Raw genomic sequence first — 23,113 nt, forward strand, 5'->3', positions numbered from 1 at the left:
ACAAGGCATTCAATAGAACAGAGATAGATGGATACCGTACGGTTTGTGTTAGACAGCCTCCTAGAGGAATCAGCTATATGGAAGCCGCTCACCCCCAACTCTTATTAATTGCTTATTGATTCTAAATTGCCCCAGTGGAGATGTTGACAAGGAATTCACTGTGCTGTATAAACACTACTGAAATGTCTACAGTGTTTTCCAATTTTGCCTGGTTTCTTTAAGGTAGCCCTGCACCGGGGTCCTAAGCATCTGGTGTCAGAATGACAAGTTGCTGGTGTTTCTCCCCCTCGACAGCCAGAATTGGCGCTAAACAACAAACTGGGGGTTCAATCAGGAGTGAAGAGCCAGGCTGGGGAGCTGCCTTGCCGTCTCCCCAGGATCCTCCAGCATTCTTGAGATGGGGAGACAAGGGGCACTTGTATTTGTCACTCTTGGATTTGCCAGTGAGTTTTCTTCCCCCACACACACATCTTAAGTGCCATGTATGTAAACAACTCTCTACAGAAGGAAGACTGTCATGTATGAGCAAAGTGAGACAGGGAAAAATAACGCAGGCGCCTAAGTATTCAATAGAAAGGTCATGGACTAGCACATTTTGCATCCTTGGAAAGTTACCCCAAAGGATGCTTATCAATCTGTCTCTTATAATTGGTAACTGTGGATCAGTGGCCCAGAGGAGAAATCACAGGAAAATAAACCCAACATATTACAGTGTGTTTTTAAAAGTAACAACAACAAAATAAAAACTTGAAAGCACCAGTAGCCCTGTTGGCCGCTTGACCAGAAGTACCCTATTGTAACGGTAAGCTTGGATTTGTACTCTGGACTCTGAATACTCTCCTCCTTCACATGGAATCGCCAAGTGAGTCTGAGTCATCCAAGGACAGAGGCAGGTACAGGTCCTGTAAGAAGATAAGAGATAAAGTTAACTCCCCTTTTCTTAACATCTTGGGCTCTGCAATGGGCAAGATTATATGGATGCTTTTTTAAAAACTAATATTTTCTCTAATTTTTATTTTGAAATAATTATAGATTCACAGGAAGTTGAAGTACAGGGAGGTAGCCTTGTACAATGTACCCTTCATTCAATTTCCCCCAGTGGTAACATCTGCAGTTTTCCATGCACTCGTGTGTGCGTGTAGTGTAGTCCTATGGGACTTTACCATATGTGTATATTTGTGTGACCATCATCACAGTCGAGATACAGAACTGTAGCCTCACTAAAGGGCTCCCTCGTGCTACCCCTTAATAACTATATCCACCCCTACCCCATCCCTAAGCCTTGGCAACCAATATTCTGTTTTCCACCTCTACCATTTTGTCATTTCAGATGTTATACAAATGGAATCACACAGTATGTAACTTTTTGGGATTGGCCTTTCCCACCAGCATAATTCCCTAGAGATTCATCAAGTTGCTGCCTTTAACAGTAGTTCACTCCTTCATATTGCCGAGCAATATTCCATAGTGTGGATGTACCACAGTTTGTTTAACCATTCATCGGTTGAAGGGCATGTGGGATGATTCCAGTTTTAGGCTATTACAAATAACACAGCTATAAACATCCATGTACAGGTTTTTGGGTTAACATAGTTTTCACTTCTCTGGGATAAATGCTCAAGAGTACAACTTCTAAGTTGTGTATTATTGCATGTTTAGTTTTGTAAGGACTGCCATATGTTTTCCAGAGTGACTGTACCACATTTATATTCTCACCAGAAAAGCATTAGTGATCCAGTTTATTCACATCCTCACCAGTATTTGGTGTTTTCACTACTTTTTATTTTAGCCAGTCTTGTGGGTTTGTAGTGATACCTCATTGTGGTTTTAATTTGCATTTCTCTGATGACTATGACGTTAAACATTTTTTCATGTGCATAGTTGACATCTATAATTCCTCCTGAGTTCAACTGAAGAAACAATTCCTCAGAAGTGTTTCTTCATGTCTTTTATTCATTTTCTAATTGGATTTTTCTTATTGTTGAGTTTTAACAGTTATTTTCATATTCCATATATGGCTCTGGTTAGATATGTGGCTTGCAGTCTGTAGCTTGTCTTTTCATAACTTTTGCATGGTCTTTGACAGAGCAAAAGTTTTTAATTTTGATGAGGTCCAATTTATCCAATTTATCATTTTTTTCTTTTATGGGTTGCACTTTTGTTGTCAAATCTAAGAACTCTTGGCCTAGCCAAAGATCAGAAGATTTCCTATGTTTCCTTTCTAAATGCTTTACATTTACATCTATAATCCATTTTTGAGTTAATTTCTACATAAGATATGAGGTTTGGGTTAGGGGTCATTTTTTTGCCTAGGGATATCTAATTGCTCCAGCACCATTTATTGAAAAAGCTATCTTTCTTCCACTGATTGACTTTTGTACCTTTGTCAAAAATCAGTTGTGGATGTGTATCGGTTGTGGGTTCATTTCAGGCTCCCAGAGAGCTGCCAGGCCCTGAACAAATGGCTAACCCAGAAAATGTACCCCATCACCTAAGTCCAATTTATTTCTTAATGCTTCCATTTCCCACCAGGAATTAGGATTCATGGCTCCAATACTGCCCCAAGCCTTGTCTATGTCTTGGGGAGATGGGATGATATGGCATTGGTTTTTTCCCACCGTTCCCAGAGCTCTATTTGGAGATCCTTGTGATTACTCCTGGACTTACTTCACCCATTGTCTAAATCAGAGCTTTTCAAATCTCTCTCTCCATCTCTCTCTCGCTTCTCTTTTAAATTCTCTATTCAAATGAAATTTTTCTTGGAAGCCAAATATATGAAATAAATAAAAGTGTAGTTGTTTTGGTTGAACCAGACATGGGGGAGGCAGAATCTCACCCATCCCCAAATGAAACACAGTTTGAAAACCACCGTTTTCACTTACATTATCAGCAAAATACTAAAGGAAACTGGAAATTTTAGGGTCAAGTCTCTGGATATTGAAGAGACTCTCTTTGGTAATGGAAACAGAGAACTTCAGTAGCGGATTGTCCAAGAAAATTAGAGAATGCAGCTTCTCCTTGAGGTAAAGGAAAAGGTGAAGATGAGGAAGGGGGACAAGAATGGGGAGGAGAGGGACTTACTTATCTAACACTGAGAATGCTTTTTGCTGAGAAAGAAGGGGCAGGAAGTCTGTTAGGCCGCTTAGAATGGAAAGAGAAGTAAAGTGTATTCAGAAACTTGAGGTCTTAGTCCTGGTTAAGTAGTACTGTGACACTGAATAAGTCTTTGAGTCTTGGTTTCTTCATCAAGAAAATACAGAATGTACAATCTGTAAGGTCTCTACCAGCTCTGAGGACTCTCAAAGAAAGACTGATTCATTAAAAAACACAACAAAGGCAACTATAGCAAATAGATTCACTTCTCACCAACCCATAATCCCTACACTGTAAATCAGGGGTTGGAAAACTTGCTCTGTAAAGGGACAGATAGTAAATATTTTAGGCTCTCTTTGCTGGTCACATATGGTCTCTGTCACACAGTTTGTTTGTTTGGGTTTTGTTTCTTTTACAACGCTTTAAAGATGTAAGAAACGTTTTTTTTACATCGGGGGGGCCATCCAAAACGACCAGGCCATACACATGATTTGGTACTCTTGCTCTAAACTACCAAATAACATTTCTTAGAAAACTGATAAAACAGGTAGGAAGTACAACACTGAGGAAACAATAGGAGGGCAATTAAAAAAAACACGTAAAATTGAATTGAGGCAAAGTGGCATACAGTGGAGTTGCATCTCTGAAGGCATTTAGTTCTCCACAAATTGAGTAAAGTGAAAATTGAACATAGTCAAAGTATCTTTGAGCGCTAGACTTCAAGAATAGTGGAGAAAGACTCTCTGAAAATCTACTCCTACATAAATGCAGTAACACTGGAAAAAATTGTCAAAATCAACTTTTTCAGAACTCTGGAAATTAACCAAAGGCTTGCAACAATCCAAAAAATGTTTATTCAAGAAAAATGGCCTAATCTCAGTAAGAATACCGAAATTTGGGGTGCTTTAACTTGCCCTATTTCTATTCTCCCTCTCCCCAGCTCCAGGGTATCTCTGAAAACCAACAGCCTCCCAACTACAGTATCTGAAAAAAACCTAGCAGCCACTGGAGGATGCAGAATGGGCTTGGAGCTCCCCCAAATGCCCTATTCCCAGAGAACTGTCACTATTTGACCTGTCTGGTAGCTCCCACTTGTGGGGCTCTTCTTTATTTGACCTGACTCAGAGCACACTCACTGTGAACAGCCTTTTCAGGGAGCATTAATCAGTTGCAATTGTTTAAAATCACAGCTGCCTAACACGGGGGAAACCGTTGGGGCAAATGAAGCTGCTCAAAACCTTAAAAGGAAAAGCTGGAGAATTCATGTCCATAGGGGACTTTGAAAACTTCTGAAAATATTCCCAGGAATCTCTAAGGCCAGGCACGTGTTCAGGACTGGGTATATTTGAAAAGTTCTGAAAATATTCCCAGGAATCTCTAAGGCCAGGCACATGTTCAGGACTGGGTACATTCTCAGAAAAGACCTGAGAAGTTCCTAATCTCTCACCTCTGGTTGGCCTTGAGGCCCTGTGCAAACAGCAAGTGAAGGCTGAGGCAAACTGCCTGACAGAGCATTGAAATCAGGCTCCAACACACACACACACACACACACACACACACACACACACACACACACACAGAGCCCTTCAGCAAAGGCTGGGAGACTTATTGGATCAAAGCATTTAAGGAAATCTAGGAAAATTATCCTTCAGGAATGAAGGAGAAATCAACACATTCCCAGATAAACAAAGACAGAGCTAGCAGACATGTCCTATAAGAAATACTAAAGAGAACCCTTCAGGGAGAAATGAAAGGACAGTAGACAGCAATCCACATAAGAAATAAAGGACACTGGTAAAGGTAAATACATAGGTCAATACAAAAGACATTATAAATTAATTTTTCTAACTCTTTTCTTCTATTATCCAATTCAAAAGACAACTGCATGGACTAGTAATTATCAAGATGTGTTGATGGACTTACTATGCATGAAGATGTAATTTGTATGTGAATAGGAGCACAAAGGGGGGGGGGAGGAACAGAGATATATCAATACAATAGCAAAAATTTTATATAAAATTGAAATTAAGTAGATTATGTTAAAATGTTAATTGTAATCCCCAGGGCAACCACTAAGAAAATAACTCGAAATAAAATTAGTAAAAATACAACAAGGGAATTAAAATGGTATACTGGAAAAATATCTAAGACAAAAAGGGCAGAAATCCAGGAGTGAAGGGACAAAAAAAAGACATAAGACATATAGAAAATAGCAAATGGCAGATGTAATTCCTAATTTACCAATAATTACATTAAACGTAAGTAGATTAAGCACTCAAATGAAAAGGCAGAGATTGGCAGAATGGATTTAAAAACATTCAGCGCTATGCTGTTTGAAAGAGACATAACTTACATTCAAAAACATAAATAGGTTGAAAGTAAAATGATGAAAAAGATTTGCCATGCAGTTAGTAACCAAAAGGGAACTGGAGTGGCTATACTAATATCAGAAAAAATAGATTTTAAGACAAAACTTGTTACTAGAGACAAAGAAGAACATTTCATAATGATAAAATATAACAATTAAAACACATCTGTGCCTTAACAACAGAGCACCAAAATACATGAAGCACGAAATGATTGAATTGAAGTGAGGAATAAACAATTCAACTATAATGGTCAAAAACTTCAATACCCCACCTTCAGTAATGGATAGAGTAACTAGGCAGAAGACCAACAAGGAAAGAGAAGACTTGAATGACAGACACTACAAATAATTACACATCTAATCTACTCCATCCAGCAACAGCAGAATACACATTCTTCTCAAGGTCCCATGTAATGTTCTACATGACAGATCATATAACAAACATCAACAAATCCATAAAACAAATCTCAATAAATGTGAAAGGATTTAAATCATACAAAGTATGTCCTTCAACTACAGTGGACTTAAATTAGGAAGTAATAACAGAAAGATATTTGGGAAATTCACAAATATGTGGAAATTAAACAGCACACTGCTAAATAATCAGTGGGTCAAAGAAGAAATCACAAAGGAAATCAGAAAATACTTTGAGATAAAGGAAAATGAAATAACAAGATACCAAAAGTTATGGGATGCAGCTAAAGCAGTGTTCAGAGGAAAATTTATATGAAATGTTCAGCATATGCTAACTCACAGAAACAGAGAGTAGATTAGTGGTTGCCAAGGGGGTGGGTGGAGGGGGAAGAGGCTGTGACTACCGTTGGGCATAGGATTTCTTTTGAAGGTGATGAATACATTCTTGCACAGCTTTATGATTATTCTAAAAACCACTAAACTGCGTACCTTAAAAAAGGTGAATTTTATCTCAATGTTATTTTAAAAAATAGTACTTTTAAAAATCCTTTACATTGACAATTGAATACTTTTTAAATTTTTTTTATTGAAGTATAGTTGATTTACAATGTTGTATTAATTTCTGCTATACAGCAAAGTGACTCAGTTATACACATATATTCTTTTTCATATTCTTTTGCATTATGGTTTATCACAGCATATTGAATATAGTTCCCTGTGCCATACAGTAGGACCTTGTTGTTTATCCATTCTCTATACACCAGTTTGCATCTGCTAATCCCAAACTCCTGCTCCTACCCTCTTCCACCCCCCTCCCCCTTGGCAACCACCAGTCTGTTCTCTATGTCCCTGATTCTGTTTCTGTTTCATAGATAGGTTCTGAATACTGTTTATATGATTCCTGAGCAGGTAACCCTATATAGCAATATGCATGTATCGGTGCATAGTGTATACAGTAATATTCAGTAAGTAATGATGTGTAGAAATGTAAGAGGCGGTTTTGCAGCAGTTTTGTTCTATGACTATATCGTGACCACTGATGAATTCCATAAGTTAAACTTACACATAATGCAAGTCCACTGTAATAGAAACAGCACAGGATTAAGAGCCAGGAGACCTAGGTCCTAAGCCTAACTTCCCCTTTCAGGGTCTTTGCTTCTGTATCTTAAAATTGAGGAAGATGTAGACTATAACATCTTTAAGTTTCCTTCTAGCTCTAAAATTCTATAAAATATAACTTGGATCATTACATTTTGTTTTCCTCTAGTTATACCAAAGCAAGGGAAAGGAGGCAGGCACTACCAAGTTAGTGAACTCCCTGGGCATTTTTCAGGCAGCACACAAGGGCCTTTTCATTATGGAAGCCACTTTGGGTCCCACCGCACTGAATCATTGGGCTTCAGCATTCACCCCTGTTCTGCATCATTCACGTAACAGATCCTTCAGTGTAGCTGGCTGGTTAGTGGAAATAATTATCCGAGAAAGATTGTTCCAGACTGTTATCTCAGAGGAAGAGGGGACAGGCCTGGGGGTAGAATTGGGAGGCGACTCCACTTGCAGCTGCTGTGACTTGGAATGGGTGGGGTGAGGCGCAGGCTATGGAGAAAATCCAGAGGACTAGGCCTAGGTATGACCTTCTGTACTTCTGTCCTACATCAATTTATTTAGTATTCAAAATATATTTTCTTGTATGGGTAGAACAATGTTCAGGAAAAGGAATTATCTCAACATTCTGTTTTTGTTGATTGATATGTAGAAATACAGAAACACACATATTGCTTAACAATACAAATAATTTGCACCTGAAATTCATTTGCTTAGTCCCCTGGAGCCCTACAGAACAGAATGTTTGTAACAAATACAGCTGTGCTGGCGATACTATTGCGTTAGAGAAAACAAAAACTTGGTCTCTGGTCCAAGAAACTTATAGTCCAAAGGAAGTCAGAGAGAAGTTTTGAGAAACCTGGCTTCTAGTTTGGGTTTACTTTTTCCCAAATGTGCCCTGTGCTTTTCTGATGGTGTGGCTTTGTTCTTGCAGATTTTTTTAAAAGCTGGAATGCCCGTTCTCTTCACCAGCCATCAAAAGCCTACCCAGGCTTCAAGGTCCCACTTAAATGTCACCTAGTCTATAAAGCTTTCGTGTCTCCCACCCTCCCACAGTCCGACGTCTTTCCTACCCTCCTTTGTGTGCTCCTGCAGTTTTTTCGCTCTTGATTACACTACCAAAATCCACTTAGAGTGGTGTCTGTGATGTAAGATTCAGGACCCTGCTTTATTCATCAAACTATCTCTCTAAGCACTTACAGGATGACAGAAAAAAAAAAAAGTCTGGAAACACAGAGGGAAATGTATATTTAAATAATGTTAGTTATGTTTCCAAATAATATGTCAAATATATTTTCCTTCAATCTCCAGGCAACTTGGCAAGCGAAACGTCTCCAAATTTAAAGCCATGAGGGCAATCACTAATCTGGAAAAAAAAATTTAAATAAATGAAAAAGCGTCCCTGTGTTGCTAGGCATTTTGAACATCTTTAATATGGTACCTTCTCTGAATTGTTGAATCATACTGGGGTTGTCTTTAACCTCGGCATCTCCTTTTTCTCATCTGTAAAATGGAAATGCTAACCTGCCCTATCTCTTTCACAGGGTTATCACTAGGGTAAATGAGAAAATGGCTATGCAGAAAGATAAAGCAGTATGAAAATGCAAAATGTTGTTCTCATTAACTATACCAGGATTTACTTCGTGTCCATATTGCAGCACTTGAGTATGCGGACTTTGGCTAACCTCATCGCAGCTGCATTAAGAAGGATTCTCCATGAGTTGCTTAAGAGGAGAAGCCAAGAGGCTGATTACAGCTTAGGGCCCTGCCACAACTGTCAAAAGTTACCAAAGGGATGCTGGGACTTCAAGTTTGTTTCCAATTGTGCAGGAGGAAAGTCATGGCCTCAGCCACCTGCTTCCTGTCTCCACCATGACTCACACCTTTCAGGTCCACTTGGATGGAAGTTCAGGTGAGATCTGCTTAGGCCCACTGCCCAAGGACCTCGATGGTGCTAAGGCTCAAGTAACTTTGTGAAAGGAGGAGCAAGAAGCTGAGCCTGAGCCCCAGGGGGACTGAGCCAAGGTCACAACACACTTTTTAGCTTATTCAGAAAGCCCAGCTCATCCTCCATCATTGGTGGTATAAGCATGAGGCTACTGCCTCCTGATAGGATGCACTGAGCGAGATGCAACATCACTTCTATGACATTTCTTGTCCCAAATGCACAATCTGTTAACCACAAGGAAACATCAGACAAACCTAAATCGAAGGACATTTTACCAAATAACTAGCCTGTGCTCTTCATTTCTACAATATACTGTCTTGAAGATTTTTTAGAAGACTCAAGAACTTTTCTAGATCAAAGAAGACTAAAGAGACATGACCACTGAAGGCAATGTGTGATCCTAGATTGGATCCTGGACCGGAAAAAAAGAACGCTCTTGGGGCAATTGATAAAATTTGAATATGGACGGCAGAGTATATAACAGTATTGAATCAGTGCAAACTTTCTGATTTTATAATTGTACTATGGTTATGAAAGAACATGTCCTTATTCTTAGGAAATACATACTGAAGTATTTAGAGGTAAAAGGGCATGATGTCTTAAACAATTTCAAATGGTTAAAAAATTTAGTGAAGTGTGTGTGTATGTGTGTGTGTGTGGAGACAGAGAGAACACAAAAAATAAAGTAAAAGGGAAAAAAATAAACAACTGGTGAATCTTTATAAAGAGTATACAGAAGTTCTTTGTATTAATCTTACAACTCTGTAAGTTTGAAATATCAAAGTAAAAAGTAAAAAATTAGTGAAAATTATACCAAAATCCAAATGTTTTTTAAAGTTTGCTCTAGAAAATTATATAGTTTATTATTTAATGTTTGTTTGCTTAACTGCCATTAAAAAAGGGTAATTTACAAAATTAAATGATACACTGAAAACTCAATGATACAAAGAAAATAGGCTCTGACAAGGCTGCCACCTGTAGCTTGTTCTGGTCCTTCAATGGTGAAATTCGTTTTTAGAATTGAGTCCAAAACAAAAACAAAACAAAACAAACAACCACACACACACACACGCACACGCACACGCAGACACACACACAAAAAGCCTGCAAACCCAACCAGATGAAACGGTTTAACAATGCACTCACCTCAATGGGCTTATGGATGGTGGGGCCTCAGCCTAAATGAACTGAACATGTCAATTACAAAGCGGAAGGACTCAAGTGTGCAGACCAAATAAATGCCCAGGCTGCCCTCAGCCCTTTGGAGAAGGTACTGGTGGAAGGTGCTGGGGTAGGTCACACTTCCCGGAAGGAAAGTGTGGGCAGAAATGCATAGAGCAAAGACACAGTAAGAAACAGTAGAGCATCCCCAGGAGGTTCTGTGTGGACAGTAGAACAACTGAAGTAGGCTACCCCTCGTCTTGGAATGTCCACACTGACAAGCTTTGCTGCTCAGAAGAATCACTGAAAGCTGACTGCAAAAGCAATTTTCATCCATCTCACAATCTCTGGGTACCGTTGGTTACACAGACAGTTCAGCAGATCTTCCTTTGGGGAAACCAAATAGCTCAACAGAACAATTCGAAGGTTCTGGTCAGGGTCAGTACCAGAAGCTAAATAAGTCAATAAAGGAATGGAATGGGCATTAGGAATGATGGAGCAGGTAATGGTCAAGTTAACCAGGAAATTAAAAATCCTGATGTAGAGAAAAGGAAATGAAAATAGGTGTCAGGCAGCGGTGTGCTGTTAAATGTGTAACAACCGACTTCCTGTGGGAGAAAACAACAACCTTGATTTGTAGTATTTGCTGAATTCTAGGGTGCAAATATTCCCATCATGGCTGAGCTCTAGGTACCAACACGATGTCACTGAACACAGAGTTGGGAAGCGATGTACACAGTCAGCTCTCAGGAGCTACTGCGAACTGCCTGCAGGAAACCACTGGTAGCAACCTGGGTGCCAGTCTTACGTCTGCTGCTACCTAGCTATGTCACCCCAGTAAGTAACTTCATTCTGGGTCCCAATTTTCTCGTCTGGAAAACATCAATCTCACAAGATTATTGAGAGAATCAAATGAAACGAATTTATCTCCATCTCAGATCTCTTGTAGCTCTTACCCTCTACGGTTCTGTGATGGAGTTGGCCACATTGGTGGCTTTTTGCCTTTCTCCATCTCTCGCCAAGTCTTGTGAGCTGGGAGAAGACAAGAGAATCCTAGAGCAAGCTGCTCTAGGGTGTGGTAATCAGAGCAGAAACCACGTTCACATGGCCTCAGAGATGAGGCTGAAGGCAGTGGCCACTCCAGATTTTTGATACAGAAGAGACTTCTGGGTGGGAATCAGTTTGGAGAGCGGGGGTAGAGAATTGCTACACGTCTATTATTTTAATGGTATATTTATTGGGGATGACTTAGAGGTGTAAAGGGTGCCCAGGGCCAATGCAATGTATATATGCCCTCTCTTCCTACACTGTACCAGAATCTGCCTGGTAATGAAGAATATACAGTGAAACTAGGGCCTGTTCGTACTTTGATGTCCTGTGAATCTAAAGAGAGTAACTTAGGGCTAACTTTCTTTATGTCATTTATTGGAGCCTGGGGCCATAAGTTGCCCTCGATGCCCTCTTTGCTGTGCCCCTGAGCCGTCATTTGGTGACACTATTAGCTCAGAATGGCTATTTGGGCCCTTCATACCTCTTCCTTTTGGTTAAATATAACCAGAATTAAATAAACTGGGGGTCAGAAGAATAAATAAAAGTGACTGGAAGCTTAGCCCCTGCTGGGATTCCCAGCGCTTCAAGCTAATGGACCAAACGAAGGGAAATTCTGGCCTGGATGTGCTGCTGAGGCGGATGGAAGAGAAAACCCTCACCAGCCATTCCAAAAAGTCCAAGTGCAAAGGGGTTTAGTAAGGTATAAGAGACATAATACCTTGTGCTTCCGGAGGCTGCCAGGACTGGTGGGCGTAGAGATGGGAGACTGCTTAGACTTGGGGGTAGAGAGCTGGCTGCTGGAGGTTCCGTTTGCTAGCCCAAGGCAAGAGAAAAGGAAGGGATAAAAATCAACAGCATACAAAGGAACACGTTATCCTTCCCCTCCGAAGACACTGAGAACATTCAAACGAGCTATACAGACAACCAAGTGATGTGACGAGTGGAACAAAGGTGAAAAGAAATACATTCCTCAGAAAGGCAAGAACTGCAATGCTCAGTTAATTAGATCCCCATACGGTGCAAGGCGGTAATCCACCCACCCATTCCCCCGTGTGCTTCCAATTACAGGGGTCTGGTTCTTTTCAAACCTTTTTCATATTCATTCCCAAGTTTGACCCTAGCAACATCTCCGGGAGGTAGTCTGGGAACATATTACTTTGTTTCAATTTTATAAGTGAGACAAAATTGAGGCACAAAGAGATTATGCTGCCTTACCTTAAAGGGGAAGAAATATGGGTGAATTGGACCAGGGCACATCCCCTTTGGTGACAGATGATGCGGCAGCTGCAGGACAGCCCCGTTGTCTATCTCTCCCCCCTCTCTCTTTTCCTGCTCATCTTTCCTCCCACTCTCTCTTCCTTACCTCATTCCGGGTGCAAAGAACAGAAAAAAAAAAAAGAGAGAGGGAGCTAATCAGGAAGAAGAATGAAAAAGAAAGTAGAGGAGAAACAGAGTGCGAAACATAAAGAGAGGTGCCTACAGCAAAATGGGCAGAGGAGAGAATCGAGAAAGAGGGAGAGAAGGAGATCAGGAATGGAGGAGACGAGACGGGAGACAAGAGATTCTTGGGAAAGAGAAGAAGGGGGAAGTTTGAAATCGGGAGAAAGGCTTAGAGACAGAAAAAGGATAACGGTAGCCAGAGTCAGGGTGCACCCGCATTTGTCTCTAGTCAGTAAAATGCTGAAAATGAGATGGTTTAGTATTTAACATCTCCATATTCCACTGTGTTTGCAAAATTGTCTTATATTTCCTTGCTGACTAGATTTTTTAAAGATCCAATCATGTAAAGAAATGTGGTGCACTGAAACAGAACAATTAAACAGCTTTCAAAGGGGATTCATGTTCAGACATCTCATCTAAAGTTAATCTCTTTTAAAATCTAAGGACCTACATTGTTCATCAGATATTCTGAAACGTGCTTTAAAAATAAGGGCAAATATCCCAAGGGTGTTGGTGGAGTGGGGGAAGGAGAAGAGAAAGAAGGAGGAAGGGAAGACAGGAGGGGGCGGGGAAGGAAACTGAAAAAGTTAAGCAGGAAGATGGCCTGAGAGTGTTGTTATTAGTCCCACAGGTAAAGCTTAAACTGGTGTATCATGAGTATTTCCTGAGGATATACTTCCTCTGCATCACTTATGGTAATGTTTCCCTAGGTTCTGGAACCTGCATATCAACTGTAGAGATGAAAGAGACAGCAGTGTGGTGGTTGATGAGTTTGTCCAAGTGCAAGTGAGCTGAAAAATGGGCACTTAGGAATCCACCGTCTGGCCTTGCCTGTGTATTCACTCATCTCTAACCCACTCACTGAGAGGCCTTTCTCCCTGTCAGGGCTTCCTGGAAGTCATTCATTCAGTTGGCCAGTAGCTACAGAGTACTTTCTCTAAGCGAAGCCAAGTATTAGACATTGAGGTTTCAGAGATGAGTAAGTCACTTCCAGTGGGGTGGCAGGTAAGAATACAGTGGGAATAAGTGCTATGACAGAGCCATACGAGGGGTATTATTGGAGCCCAGTGGAGAGGCTTTGAAATCAGGGGACTAGGAGGCAACACCTGAAAAAAGTCTTGAAAGGTGACTCTGGAATAGACAAATCCATAGAGACAGAAAGTAGATCAATGGTTGCCAGGGGCTGGCCAGCAGGGGGCAAGGAGGAATTAGGCAGGGCAGGATGGAGAGGTCTGCTAATAGGTACAGAGTTTCTTTGAGGGAATAAAGATGCTCTGGCATTAAATAGTGGTGATTGTTGCACAACTCTATGGCTAAACTAAAATCCAGTGAATTGTACATTTTAAATGAGTGAATTGTTTGTTATGTCAATTACATCTCAATAAAGCCATTGAGACGATGAATTGGAGCTAGTTAGGCAGAGAGGGTAGAAAGGGTATTCCAGACTTCAGAATTACACCAGTAGGGGCAAAGACATGGCGGTGTGAAAGAATACAGTATGTTTACAGAAGTGCAAATAGCTCCAAATGGCTCAAGCATAGGATGCCAGCAGTGAATTCTGAGAGATGAGACTGGAGTTGAGGATGAACACCAGACCCTGGGGGCCTTTTGTGAAGTCTGGGTTTGATGTGTGAAAGAAATCTGGGAGTGATACCATCAAATTTGCATTTAAAAACTATGACCCCAGATGCAGTGGGAAGACTGGGGTGAGGTGGGGTGGGTGTGGGATGGTTAAAGGTAGAAGCAAAGAGATTGGTTAGAAGACAATGCATTAGTCCAGGTGAGAGGTGGTGATGGCTTAAATTAAAGCACTCGGGAGGGAGAGAAGGGATCGGGAGAAGATAGAGGCCTAGAGGCCAGGCAAGCTTGGAGGCAGCGTGATGTGCACGTACCATGCAAGCCACGCAAGGAGGAACATGACCTGTGCCAAACAGCACACAGACTGGGGGAGCTAGGCTTTGCCAGGGCACTAGGCTTTCTGGTGAATAAAAGAGGCACTTTGGAAAAGGCAAGAGTCTGTGAAGCCACAGTGAGGCAAAGGAGTCATTTACTCTGCAGGAAAAGGAAGGAGTTACTGGACCATCTATAGTGCCTGGGGGTCTCCAAACAGGACCTGGCCCCTAGTATTCAAGATGGAGAGCAATCTTGGTGATCAGTGTGAGCTGACATAATGAACGTCTTCCAAAAGACCGCTGACCCCAGCCAGGAAGTCTAACAGATGTAGGCATCCCCAGGTAAGTTCTGGCATCTTGTTCCACATGGTCACTGTATCTTTCGGCAACAACAGATTCTAGTTTCCCAGCATTTGTCAGCCATGCTACAAAAGGATGGCTACTATACTTCCAGTGTGAAAACTGTCTTTTTCACCTACCCCCTTATCTAGCTTCTTATCTGAGAATGAGCCCACTGGTCTTGGCAAAATGTGGAAAATTATTAACCAAAGCTTATCTGTATGGGAGTCAGTCTCCACTTATTGGCCATAGATCTGCACATACAGGTTTCTTTTGCAATTTCTAGTTCTTTTCTCAACATCCTCTGTAACTCTCTCATCTGCAAACTTTACGGGTAATACATAAATACATATTCCATGTATACCTCTCTCTCTATTCTCTGTATGTCTGTATATGTTTATATATGTTCCACTGCCACTCCCCCAATCAATCAATCCCCAGATCAATCTTAAGCTGCTTATAAATAAAGGATTTAATTTTGTCATCAACATTCAATAAGCATTTGGAAAATCAGTTTTTAACCATTTAACTACAATTAATTTAATTGTTGAAAAAAACGCAGACACTTTCCCAGATTTCCCTGATGGAATCAAACGCAAAGATGGACATAGAGAAATGAGAAAATATAGACACGTACAGGCAAATGTCAATTCCTTAGAAGCTGAAGGAGCAGACTACATAAAAATATATTCTCATACGCATTTCTTCTAGGGGTTCTGTGGGAAAAAAAAATCTGGGAGGGTGCCATTTGATTTGAATTCTGAAGCCAATTCGTATAAATGTCACGTAAAAGAAGTAGCAGGGAAAGATGAAAATAGGGTCTGACGAACTGTGCATAGTCTTGGATTGGCAAATCCACATGGAAAGCTGTCACAGTTCATTTTAAGAGTGACTGGAAATAACACCGGTTTGATAGCCCTCATTTTCCTTTATTCTGCTTTACTAAACATCTTTAGCTCCTGTCTCCGATGTTCCAGTTCTCAGCTGCAATTTGAGAATGTATGGGGGGAGTGTTTGCCCTCTTTTACTTGTCTCTCTCATTTCCCTCCTCAGAACCACAGCACTGCCTCACTGTCGTCACCTTTTATTTATTCATAGTCCAAATCCTTTTCTTTCTTTCTTCTCATCGTGCAGTTCATTTTTTCCCCTCCACAGCAAGGTACATCAGGAACTTTTCAATCTCCTAGGCTGTCTTATCAATAAAAACCAGGATAATAATGCTTATTGTGTGTCTGTGATAAGCCAGGCACTCTTTTCTCTCTTTCCATTCTCTCTCTCTCTCTCTCTCTCTCTCTCTCTCTCTCACACACACACACACACACACACACACACACACACACACACACACACACAGAGCCTCATCTAGTCGTATTCTAATTTCTGTTGGGGAAATAGAGGCTCGCTCCAGTTAGGGGTAGCCAAGTCAGGATTTGAACACAGGTCTCTCTGATTCCAAAGCCTATGTGTGTTTTGGTTTGTTTTCAGTTTTTGCTACATTGCTCTTCCTTTTTTACGTGATTTGCTTCTGGGACTCCTACTTATGACAACTTTCTGATGGCGGGTAGGAAGGAAGGAGAAGAGTTGTGGCAGAGAAAAAAAAGAAAGAAATAGGAGCAGGTAGAAGCAGACACCAGAGCTTATGCTCGTCTTCTAGACTTTTATCCTACTTGATCTAGTTTAGATTAGAAAGTGATTAGCAAGAGCTATCTTCCATTCACCCTACCAACTGGGTTTCACCTTACCAACTGGGTTGTCACGAAACAATAGCAGACAGAGCAGCCAGACAGACGTGTAACTACCCTCATGCCACATGCCTCTGGGAAGATGGTATCTGTGCCCTGTCGCTCCCCTCAGGTATGCAGCACAATTGCCAAGCTTGGCCTGGCACAGTCTTGGCTAACTAGCTTCTCTGAATGATTATACCTGCCCATTCCCCAGCGCTTGTTTTTAAATCCTTGGCTCCATCAGAATGGAACAGGACAAGCCCAAACAAGAGATGGCGGGTAAGGTAACTAGGCTGAATTAACTAGATTTGCAGGGATTTAAATGTGTAGGGGAATACGGGTTCCTAGGAGTGAAGAACAAGGTGGACGGAGTCAGTTCCCAAAGAACAAGGAGAAAGTTCAGTTCCTTGCATGGGCGGCCAAGGGCAGAGTATGGTCACCAGCCTGACGAGTTGATGCTGAGCTCTTAGACTATGGATTCCCTTGTCTGGAGGCTGGACTGATCCCTGGAAATCAGGATGCAACTGTGTGTAAGATGGATGTAAGTAGCCCCAGGTACAGTGATTAAAGAATTGTCTGGGCAATGAGTTAGATAAGTCATTATACTTTCTGGGTTCAAGTTTGCATGGCAGAGGAAGAAAAGGGCCAGTTTGACATATGTTTTCACCCAACCTTTGACTGGAGAGCAAACTGATTTAATACTTATTCACTTAGCTCTGGCTTTTCCCTCCCATTCTAATCCCAACACTTGAGCTCAACTCAAAATCAAGTCTACTGGTTTTGGTTTGATGTCTATTTTGAAATATTGCTCACTGAAAATAAATAACTCAGTCTACAAAAAAAAAAAAGCCATGACAATAATTTCAGAGCCACCTTAATAATTGCAGATGTATTTCTACAATTGTTTTCAAAGCATTTTGCAATATATGAATTCACATGATTCTCCTGATAACCCCAAGAGATGGTAGCCAGGAATTAATGGTCTCCTTTTAATCACAAGGATATAGAGGCTCAGAGAGTGTAGGACTTGCTTAAAGGGTATAAACTGCTTCTTCTCAATGGATGGTGGACTTGAGGATTTGCTCACAGATTCATTTCAAAATTCCCTCAAAGTTAGCATATCACATACCACCATGACCTTTTAGTGACTGGTTCTCTGTCTTGTCTTTTCTAATTCCCTAATGCCTTGCAGAGGGAGATCTCAATATACGATTCAGCCACTTCCTCATTTTTTTCTCATATTGAGATGCTCTAAGTGTTCCTTCATTCCAGTCCAAAGACACCCTGGTTTCTCCCTACTTATACAGGGAGGTTTTCTGGAAGGCCATCCAAGTAGAACCAAAGTGGTTTCAACTTACTTCAGAACAAGGCCAAGAGACAGGGCCTGTGGTTTTCACACATTCATTCCAAAGAGCCCTTGGGCGGGGTGTATGGATTGGTTTGGCTAATTGCTTCTGCTCAGTGGAAATCCTTTGTCTCTCTCCCCAGAACCATCCAGTAGGGAAGCAAGAACTAAGGGGCCCAAAAACAGTTCTTCACTGATTTGATCATAGGGCCAGTTCTCAGACCAAATTCAATCATAAGTTGTGAGATACCGTAAGTTCAGAAGTTGGAATTTGAACTTTAAATCTATTCCCTTCAGAGTCTTGAACAGCATGCAGTGGTGAATCTTTTAAATAAGGGAGAGAAGAGATTTCCCTGTTGCAAAACAAATATGTGATGCTGGAGAGGGTGTGGAGAAAAGGGAACCCTCCTACACTGTTGGTGGGAATGTAAATTGGTACAGCCACTATGGAGAACAGCATGGAGGTTCCTTAAAAAACTAAAAATATCACTGATGAACATAGATGCAAAAATCCTCAACAAAATACTAGCAAACAGAATCCAACAGCACATTAAAAGCATCATACACCATGATCAAGTGGGGTTTATCCCAGGAATGCAAGGATTCTGCAATATACGCAAATCAATCAATGTGATACACCATATTAACAAACTGAAGGAGAAAAACCATATGATCATCTCAATAGATGCAGAAAAGCTTTCGACAAAATTCAACACCCGTTTATGATAAAAACCCTCCAGAAAGTGGGCATAGAGGGAACTTACCTCAACTTAATAAAAGCCATATATGACAATCCCACAGCCAACATCGTCCTCAATGGTGAAAAACTGAAACCATTTCCACTAAGATCAGGAAGAAGACAAGGTCGCCCACTCTTACCACTATTATTCAACATAGTTTTGGAAGTTTTAGCCACAGCAATTAGAGACGAAAAAGAAATAAAAGGAATCCAAATTAGAAAAGAAGAAGTAAAACTGGCACTGTTTGTAGATGACATGATACTATACACAGAGAATCCTAAAGATGCTACCAGAAAACTACTAGAGCTAATCAATGAATTTGGTAAAGTAGCAGAATACAAAATTAATGCACAGAAATCTCTTGCATTCCTATACACTAATGATGAAAAGTCTGAAAGACAAATTAAGGAAACACTCCCATTTACCATTGCAACAAAAAGAATAAAATACCTAGGAATTATCCTACCTAAGGAGACAAAAGACCTGTATGCAGAAAACTATAAGACACTGATGAAAGAAATTAAAGATGATACAAACAGATTCAGAGATATACCATGTTCTTGGATTAGAAGAATCAACATTGTGAAAATGACTATACTGCCCAAAGCAATCTACAGATTCAATGCAATCCCTATCAAACTACCAATGGCATTTTTCACAGAACTAGAACAAAAAATTTCACAATTTGTATGGAAACACAAGAGACCCCAAAGAGCCAAAGCAATCTTGAGAAAGAAAAACAGAGCTGGAGGAATCAGGCTCCTGCACTTCAGACTACTACAAAGCTACGGTAATCAAGACAGTATGGTACTGGCACAAAAACAGAAATATAGATCAATGGAAGAGGACAGAAAGCCCAGAGATAAACCCACGCACATACGGTCACCTTATCTTTGGTAAAGGAGGAAAGAATATACAATGGAGAAAAGACAGCCTCTTCAATAAGTGGTGCTGGAAAACTGGGCAGCTACATGTAAAAGAATGAAATTAGAACACTTCCTAACACCATACACAAAAATAAACTCAAAATGGATTAAAGAACTAAATGTAAGGCCAGACACTATAAAACTCTTAGAGGAAATCATAGGCAGAACACTTAAAACCTTTTGCACAGCAAAGGAAACCATGAACAAGACGAAAAGACAACCTTCAAAATGGGAGAAAATATTTGCAAACAAAGCCACTGACAAAGGTTTAATCTCCAAAATATAAAAGCAGCTCATGCAGCTCAATATCAAGAAAACAAACAACCCAATCCACAAATGGGCAGAAGACCTAAATAGACATTTCTCCAAAGAAGATATACAGATTGCCAACAAACACATGAAAGGATGCTCAACATCACTAATCATTAGAGAAATGCAAATCAAAACTACAATGAGGTATATCACCTCATACCAGTCAGAATGGCCATCATCAAAAAATCTACAAACAATAAATGCTGGAGAGGGTGTGGAGAAAAGGGAACCCTCTTGCACTGTTGGTGGGAATGTAAATTGATACAGCCACTATGGAGAACAGTATGGAGGTTCCTTTAAAAACTAGAAATAGGACTACCATACGACCCAGCAATCCCACTACTGGGCCTATACCCTGAGAAAACCATAATTCAAAAAGAGTCATGTACCACAGTGTTCACTGCAGCTCTATTTACAATAGCCAGGACATGGAAGCAACCTAAGTGTCCATCAACAGATGAATGGATAAAGAAGATGTGGCACATATATACAATGGAATATTACTCAGCCATAAAAAGAAACAAAATTGAGTTATTTGTAGTGAGGTGGATGGACCTAGAGTCTGTCATACAGAGTGAAGTAAGTCAGAAAGAGAAAAACAAATACTGTATGCTAACACATATATATGGAATCTAAAGGAAAAAAAATGGTTCTGAAGAACCTAGGGGCAGGGCTTCCCTGGTGGTGCAGTGGTTGAGAATCCGCCTGCCAATGCAGGGGACACGGGTTCGAGCCCTGGTCCAGGAAGATCCCACATGCCGCAGAGCAACTAAGCCCGTGAGCCACAACTACTGAGCCTGCGCTCTGGAGCCATCGAGGCACAACTGCTGAGGCCCGCGTGCCTGGAGCCCATGCTCTGCAGCGGGAGAAGCCACCGCAATGGGAGGCCCGCGCACCGCAGCGAGGAGTGACCCCTGCTCGCCGCAACTAGAGAGAAGCCCACATGCAGCAACGAAGACCCAACACAGCCAAAAATAGAAATAAATCAATCAATAAATTTATTTAAAAAAAAAAAGAACCTAGGGGCAGGACAGGAATACAGATGCAGACGTAGAGAATGGACTTGAGGACACGGGGAGGGGGAAGGGTAAGCTGGGACGAAGTGAGAGAGTGGCATGGACATATATACACTACCAAACGTAAAATAGATAGCTAGTGGGAAGCAGCTGCATAGCACAAGGAGATCAGCTCAGTGGTTTGTGACCACCTAGAGGGGTGGGATAGGGAGGGTGGGAGGGAGGCTCAAGAGGGACGGGATATGGGGATATATGTATATGCATAGCTGATTCACTTTGTTATACAGCAGCAACTAACACACCATTGTAAAGCAATTATACTCCAATAAAGATGTTAAAAAAAACAAAACAAACAAACAAAAGAACAAATATGTGTACCCAGTTGTATAATATTTTGGCACAGATCAGTTTCCCTCAAGAAGAGGGCGTCTGTAAGACGGCTGCTGGATGTGCCAAGATTATTTTCTCAGGCTTGACAATGCTGACAACGTTTATTTCCAGTCGAAGGGGGTTCTGCTGGGGACATGTTTCTGGTGGAGCACGCCTGTTGCCAACACTCACTCCCAATTTTATGGGGCAGGAACTAGAAGAAACTACACTGCTCTTATTTGTGGAAAGAACATATGCTTTGGAATCAGTCAGGGTTTTAAACCCTGGCTTAGCCATTTCCTAGATGTGTGACCTTGGGTGTAACCTACCCTCTGTGAGTCTGTTTCCTCAACTGTAACATTTGAATAAAAAGAGTGCATATGTCAATTGTTGTTGCTCTGAGGAGTACATGAGAGACTACATATAAAATGCTTAGCCAGGTGCCTTAGCAGATAGGGAGGGCTCAGTAATGACATCTTCTATTGCTATTACTACTGCCATTATTAGAAATGGAAGGAATTGAAGCACCAAGTTAGGAAATCCCCTTCCACAGGGGGTGATTTATCAACCTATGCCAGCTGAACACTAATTCTTTAGCTAGCAGGTCAGGCATTAGAGGACTGAAGTTTTCCCGAGCGAAGCCCATAATTCTGGTTTTTGCATGTTATTGCTGTGCTCCCCAGAACAGTCTTCAGCTGTCGGCTCTTCTCTCTTTTTACTCGCTCAGCCTTACCATGGGGGCGGGGGTGATCAGTGAACTCAATGTGGAAGCACTGAAGGTATTGGAGCAGGAAAGTTACACAATGGCCATGTTTTAGGATGAGAAATGTGGTGGCACCACAGCAGATGTGTAAGTGGACGGAGATTTGAAGCGGAGATACTACGTAGGCGTGTGCTGAGTAATCCAGGCATCAGGTGATGAGGGAAAGGAAGGGACTTCTGTGTGGGAAAGGTGAGGATGTTTCAAAGGTTCAACAACAGGAACAGCATATGGTGGGCATGAAGGATTAAAGAGTGGGAAGAGTCAAAGATAACGCCAAGGTGTTGGGCCTGGGGAATAGAATAGAATTGATTCTGCTGTCAGGGAGCTGGGGAGAGGAAATGTTTTTGACTTTTAGACACTTTGCATTTGGCACATATAAGCAGAATTGTCTGGTAAGCATTCATGGCACTGACATGCAGAAGGAAGGTTGGGGCTGGAGATGTAGATTTAATGGTCGCCTCTCTGTACCCCAATATGCTATATTCATCACCACCTCTGCTCTTTTGTTCATGCTTTCTCTGCTGCCAGAAATATCCATTTCCTTATCAATTGAAATCTAATTCTCCTTCAAGCCCCAGTTCTTCCAGGAAGCCTTCCCTTAGCACCCTAGCCCCCAATGAACTCTCTTTCCCACAAACTCCAGTACTTCCAATAGCACTTACTGCCTGTATCTCTCATGCACTTGGCATTTAAACAAACCATTATCATTAAGTCTTATTTAGCATCTCACTGCAATGGTTACATTGTGGACTGTGGAGCCAGATTGCCTGGATTCAAATCCCAGCTCTACCACTTACTAGCTGTGTGATCTTGGACAGGTCACATCGTTCATATGCCCTAGTTTCTTCATTTGCAAATGGGGATAATAGCACCTACCTCGTAAAGTTGTTGTAAGGATTAAACTAGTTAATACACGTAAAGTGATTAGAATGGTTGCTTGGCACATATGAACTATGTAAGTATTTGTAAAGAAAAATTTTTGTTAAATTTATATGCATACTGGTTCCCCAAATACATCATAAGCTTCTTAGTGACAGGTAATTCATCTTATCATTTCTTTTCCTCATAGCACCTAGCATTACTAGTTACTCCACCAAAAATTTGGGGAA

General features: G+C 41.1%; 1 protein-coding gene across 1 annotated transcript in view; it reads right to left on the reverse strand.

The window, feature by feature from the left end:
* The window catches only part of DCX (doublecortin), a 130,883-nt gene that overhangs the window by 18,399 nt on the left and 89,371 nt on the right, over positions 1 to 23,113 (reverse strand). The window contains exon 6 of the mRNA XM_068532672.1: positions 11,857 to 11,951. Coding sequence (XP_068388773.1) covers positions 11,857 to 11,951 — 95 coding nt within the window. The remainder of the gene's footprint in view (positions 1 to 11,856; positions 11,952 to 23,113) is intronic.

The sequence above is a fragment of the Eschrichtius robustus genome, chromosome X (assembly GCF_028021215.1).
Source record: "Eschrichtius robustus isolate mEscRob2 chromosome X, mEscRob2.pri, whole genome shotgun sequence".
Taxonomy (NCBI): domain Eukaryota; kingdom Metazoa; phylum Chordata; class Mammalia; order Artiodactyla; family Eschrichtiidae; genus Eschrichtius; species Eschrichtius robustus.